Source organism: Limulus polyphemus, unplaced genomic scaffold (genome assembly GCF_000517525.1).
Source record: "Limulus polyphemus unplaced genomic scaffold, Limulus_polyphemus-2.1.2 Scaffold7497, whole genome shotgun sequence".
Lineage (NCBI taxonomy): Eukaryota > Metazoa > Arthropoda > Merostomata > Xiphosura > Limulidae > Limulus > Limulus polyphemus.
Genome location: NW_013673107.1, coordinates 31,914 through 37,220, shown reverse-complemented (window position 1 = coordinate 37,220; position 5,307 = coordinate 31,914). Strand labels below are relative to the sequence as shown.

Genomic DNA, 5,307 nt, shown 5'->3' with positions numbered 1-5,307 from the left:
TTAGTATGTTTAAATCATCACTGTATGTGCTGTTAAGGTAAAAATATGTTATTAATACTTTCGGCAACTTTGGAAGCATTGTCCTTAAGTTATGTAAAAGAGCTTCGCATGTTGTCCATGGGATTGTTGACACGACAGTGTTGTAGCAGAAGAGGGACAAGAAAAGAAGTGCGAGTGTGATGAAGTAATATTAACAAGAAAGAGTGAGGTAATTTATAGATTAAAAACATTTACAGTTTTCTGTTTTCAAAAAAGTAACTGCATTCATGTCATTGTGACAAAACCTTTTATATTCATTATTGTTGCTTAATTATAATTTTCTAAAATTAAATTGTCTATGTTGCTTTTACTCTATGCTTCAACAACTTATGAATATTTAACCCTTTCGTTATTGCTGGGTCAAAGTGCACATCTCTTGACCCTTCACAGCGTTATGTTCAGAATTTAATTTAAACCACATTATCATCAATGTATCTCAGTATACTTGGGATGCAAACAAAGTTTATAATTAAAGTTTCATATTATCTGTGTTTTGACTTGTTTTAATTTTTTTTTAAACTAAAAGAAGCCTTAAAATATTATCTTTATTTTTATACGTTATGTGAAGTGACCGGGCTCTGAATTCTCAGCATTAGAACTTTCTGACTTTAATATTAGGCTTCTAAGTTCTAGAGCTTCCAACTGCTTAGAAAAACTAAGCATAATTATTAGCAGTAATGTCACATTTACTCTCCTATCTATTTGATTTACTCGCATATCAAACTCATCTGAAAATGCGTTCTCCTCTCTCTCTCTCTAATGTTACTAAGCTGATGAACATATTTTAACCAATAGAAAAAGCAGATTCTGTCTATATAATGCTTATTACAGCTGTAGGTTTTGGCAACAATAGAATAACAGTTTGCTGTAGTTTCTTGGTGTGAAACTTTCATAATCCTGCTCTGAATGTCGTTTAATTGAATTTTGTGACCAGGATACTTAAACCACATAGGAGGTCTAAATGGTGAGATTTTGAGGTTGGCATGCTTCACTACAATACAAGATTTTGTAGTTGCTATAGCAACAAGTAGCTAGTGCAGGGCCCAAGGCTTCCAATCCAAAAGCAATATATGATGTAATACATGCGTGGACATAGGATAACAAATCAAAATACCATATTAACTTGTTACTTCATTGCATTAGTGTTACAGTAGGTGAGTTTTCTGTTGCATACTACTAACTAAACATTGTTTAGAACTATGCCCAGCTTTATATGAAACTAGCAGAAATAACCACCCTCCAGGCAGGTATAACTACTAGTTCCTGAGGAAGGCTATTGGGCCTGTGGTCTTTTCTGGAATTGTCTGACAGTTCTACAACATTGTACTCATACCTGACATTCAATAATGTTCACCATCCATGAGAAAAATAATTTTATTGACATTTTATTTTTAAAATGAGCTATCGTCACAGTATTACATCACAGAGTAGATTTTATTGAAGTATTTCTTTGTAGGCATAGTAATCAATGAAAGTGCTTTGCTTTTCTGTTACAACATTCAAGAGATTTTCACTAAAGTAAAACAAATGATTTTGTTAAGTTTTTTTTTATTGTTTTGTATTTGAAACTTACTCCTTTTTTTGTAATTTTTATTGGTTAAATCTGAAACTTACTTATTTTTGTTTGTAATATTTATTGGTTAAATCTGAAACATATAATTTTTGTGGAAATTTCAATTGTTTTATTTATTGCTCAGCTATAAAAATACTGCCTAGTTATAAAAATGTTAACCAGTTGTGATTGGTGATGATCGGTGTGGTGGTTTCCAAGATTTGAGTTTTGGACATATACGTTGCAAGCTCCATTATAAGAAGATTACTAATGAGTTAGAGTAGTACATGTATATAAAATACCTTCTGGAGCTTGGATAAAGAGGAAAAAAAAAGATAAAATATCAAGATAACAAGGAGATACTTTTAGCAAGATAAGGAGTCTAGATGCAGCTTTCTTTTGTACAGTATTAGCTGAAGAAGCTTGTCTAGATGCAGCTTTCTTTTGTACAGTATTAGCTGAAGAATCTTGTCAAGATGCAGCTTTCTTTTGTTCAGTATTAGTTGAATAAGCTTGACTAGAATCCACTCTCTTTTGTTCAGTATTAGTTGAATAAGCTTGACTAGAATCCACTCTCTTTTCTTCTGGATTAGCCTGTTAAGTTCATCTACAATGTAGAAGCCATTTTCTTGTGTTTAGAGTTTGCTTCATAGCTGGTTTTTGAAGCTTTTTCTTTTTCTTATTCAGACTTCATTTGATAATTACATTAGATGCAGCTTTCTTTTGTACAGTATTAGCTGAAGAAGCTTGTCTAGATGCAGGTTTATTTTGTACAGTATTAGCTGACAAAGTTTGTCTAGATGCAGCTTTCTTTTGTACAGTATTAGCTGAAGAAGCTTGTCTAGATGCAGGATTATTTTGTACAGTATTAGCTGACAAAGTTTAAAACTAATACTATTAAACAGAAGACTGTCTCTGCCCTCATGTTGCCAACTTTCCTAGTGATAGTCTTGTTGCTAATTAATCAAAATTAACGTGTTACAATAACATTAAAAGAACACTGATCATAATTTTTCACAAAATTTAATACTAACTGAAGGGACAAACACGTTGGTATAACAAAATAAACTCTCAATAATCCTTCCTTTATTATCAATACCTTAAACCACATTGGTGATTAAACAGGCTTTCATATTATATCAATAAGAACAGATACAAGAAAGAGATGCTAATAATATACTCTGTGCAAATCCCTCCTTCACTCCATTCCTCTCAGTTTGGTGAAAGTACAATGTTGGGAGGGTCGAGGAGTGAAGGAGGGACTGGCATAGTATTATAAAATATTAGTAACTCTTTCTTGTATCTGTTCTTTTTGCACCTTCCTTTTTCAGGATTAGATATTTAAACTTGTATATATATATATATATATAAATTAGTAACTTCAGAAATCAACTATATATATATATATATATATGGTAACTATTCCATGTCAGATATCACTGTTACTACATGGCTAGCTCAGTTATAAGACTATAAAAACCTTATTTGGAATGAGCTAGAGGTCAAGATGCCAATTTGTTATTGGTTTTTCTGTGCATAATGTGTAACTTATTTACATACATGTTGTACAAAGTTATGACAGTCATTGATTGCTGCATAGGTTAAAGGGCCAATGTTATTTGTGAGCAGTTCAGAAATCTGTTATTATTGAGGATATGAAACACAACTGAAAGTAGTACATATTTATATTTGAAAAAATGATTATGAAGACATTAGAAATTAAAACATTGTAATTAAGCATTTTTCTTTATCTGGTTTTTTAGAATCTGTTGTGAAGAATATAACTGGAAATGCAACTTGAGACCATTGTTAGTCCTTGCTTCCACATTTTAATGTGAGAACCATCTTTAAGTAACTTAAGTGTTTAGTATGTTGGTTTATAAAAAAGTGATAAATATTAAAAGATATAGTATTAAGCTTTAAACATTTAATACTGAACTTGGATTGGTGGTTAACAGACATGTCAAATGTGTTATTTGTCAAAAACAAATTTTTACTAAGGTGACTGCTTTAACACTTGAAATAAACTCAAGTATTTGTTTTTGTGAGTTATAGAAAATATTAAAAGCAATTTTCTGTCAGTTTTCTGGTTTGCAACATGTGTGAGATAAGCTTAACACTACATATGTAAATAAAGAAGTTTGAAGAGTGGGCAAAGTTCCATTCTTATAGACCCTAATACTTTACACCCTTAACTAAATACTTTTAAATGTAAAGTATTGGACAGTTTAAGTTATTTTGGAATGTTCTGTAATATAACATAATGTTGTAGTTAAAAATATGTTGGATCGTAAATATTAATAGTCAAAGTATAAACTGAAGTTTTTCTGTTTGCTTTGAATTATCACTCAGAAATACAAGTTGGATCAGTTATATTCCATACAGACCTTTATGTACCTGAGGTATTTGAAGAAAAACTTAGATTATAGGTACAGCCCTTATGTATTTACTAATCATTACGTACATAAGGTACTTGAAGATCAAGCTTAAAATGTCTAAAACATTTATGCTAAATTTTAGTTTAAAGATATTAAAAAGTAACATTTCAGAATTGTTAGTGGTAAAAAAACATCATGATAATATAAATTTGTAAAACTGAATGTTAATGCCCTTTAAGAAAGTTTAAAGTTATAATTGTTTGTTTTTAGGCTTCAGTTGATTATGAAATGAGTGTTACTGATGCAGTAATGGAGGTTTTAGAAATAAAAATGGAACCCTTTTATGATGAAGAACAACAAAATGCTCTATTGAATATGGAACTAATGGAAAATGAAGAAAAAACCATTACATCATCTAGTAGTAAGTAAAGATTTTGTAATCTCTTTTTTTTTTTGTTGACTGTTTTCACCACTGAACCTTATGTTGTTGTTTGTGTAATGTAACAGCATTCCATATTCTTCACTAGTGATTAATAGTTTATTTCATGTTGAGTAAAGTCATTAACTCTCTTGATACATAGATGTGTAACAGTAATAACATCACTGTATTAGCAGTAAGGTCTAAAAGGTCTTAGCCATGTGGCTAATTTGTCTTAATTTCAATACTAAAAGGATGTTCAACTCTGATCATTGGCAATATAGATAAAACATCAAGCAAGATGTGATAGTTATGATAACTAGTTCTGCAGAGAGGTGACAGTATACAAATACACATTATAATCAAGCAATCGAAAGGGGAAAAAAGAAGACATATGGAATGGAAATGAAAAAAGTCAGGAAAATATACTTAGCAAGAATTTGATGTACTTTTTAATGCTTCCTATCACCACTGACTAATATCAAACTTGCCTATGTTCAACAGTTTGTGACACTAATCTCAAATGCTGAAACTTTGAGCATCTAGTACCAATACAGCAAATCAGTACTCATTGTCATATCATTTATACACTAACCAGTTTAAATATTTTTCTATATAAAATCCATAATTTTATCATGTTTAATGTAGATGAGAACAAACTGACTATTGTGACTAGAAAAAAAGACATTGAGGTAGGTTCTGTTGCTAGCAGTAATAGGAAAAGAAATTTAATATGTATTTAAAGGAATATTGAGTACAAGTAAAAGGAGGTAATTATCTCTATAAAAGTCACTAACTAGGCCTCAGATGTTATTAGAATATTGTGTATACTTTTGGTCTCCTTATCTAAGAAAATATACTGACATTGGAAAGAGTTCAGATGATGACAGGGATGGAAAGATTATTTTGTTGAGAAAAAT

The 5,307-nt window shown here is 30.5% G+C and overlaps 1 protein-coding gene across 1 annotated transcript in view; it reads left to right on the top strand.

Moving 5' to 3' along the window:
* The window catches only part of LOC106474664, a 10,429-nt gene that overhangs the window by 360 nt on the left and 4,762 nt on the right, over nucleotides 1-5,307 (top strand). The window contains exons 2-3 of the mRNA XM_013935356.2: nucleotides 38-208; nucleotides 4,240-4,390. Coding sequence (XP_013790810.1) covers nucleotides 4,258-4,390 — 133 coding nt within the window. The 5' untranslated portion in view covers nucleotides 38-208; nucleotides 4,240-4,257. The remainder of the gene's footprint in view (nucleotides 1-37; nucleotides 209-4,239; nucleotides 4,391-5,307) is intronic.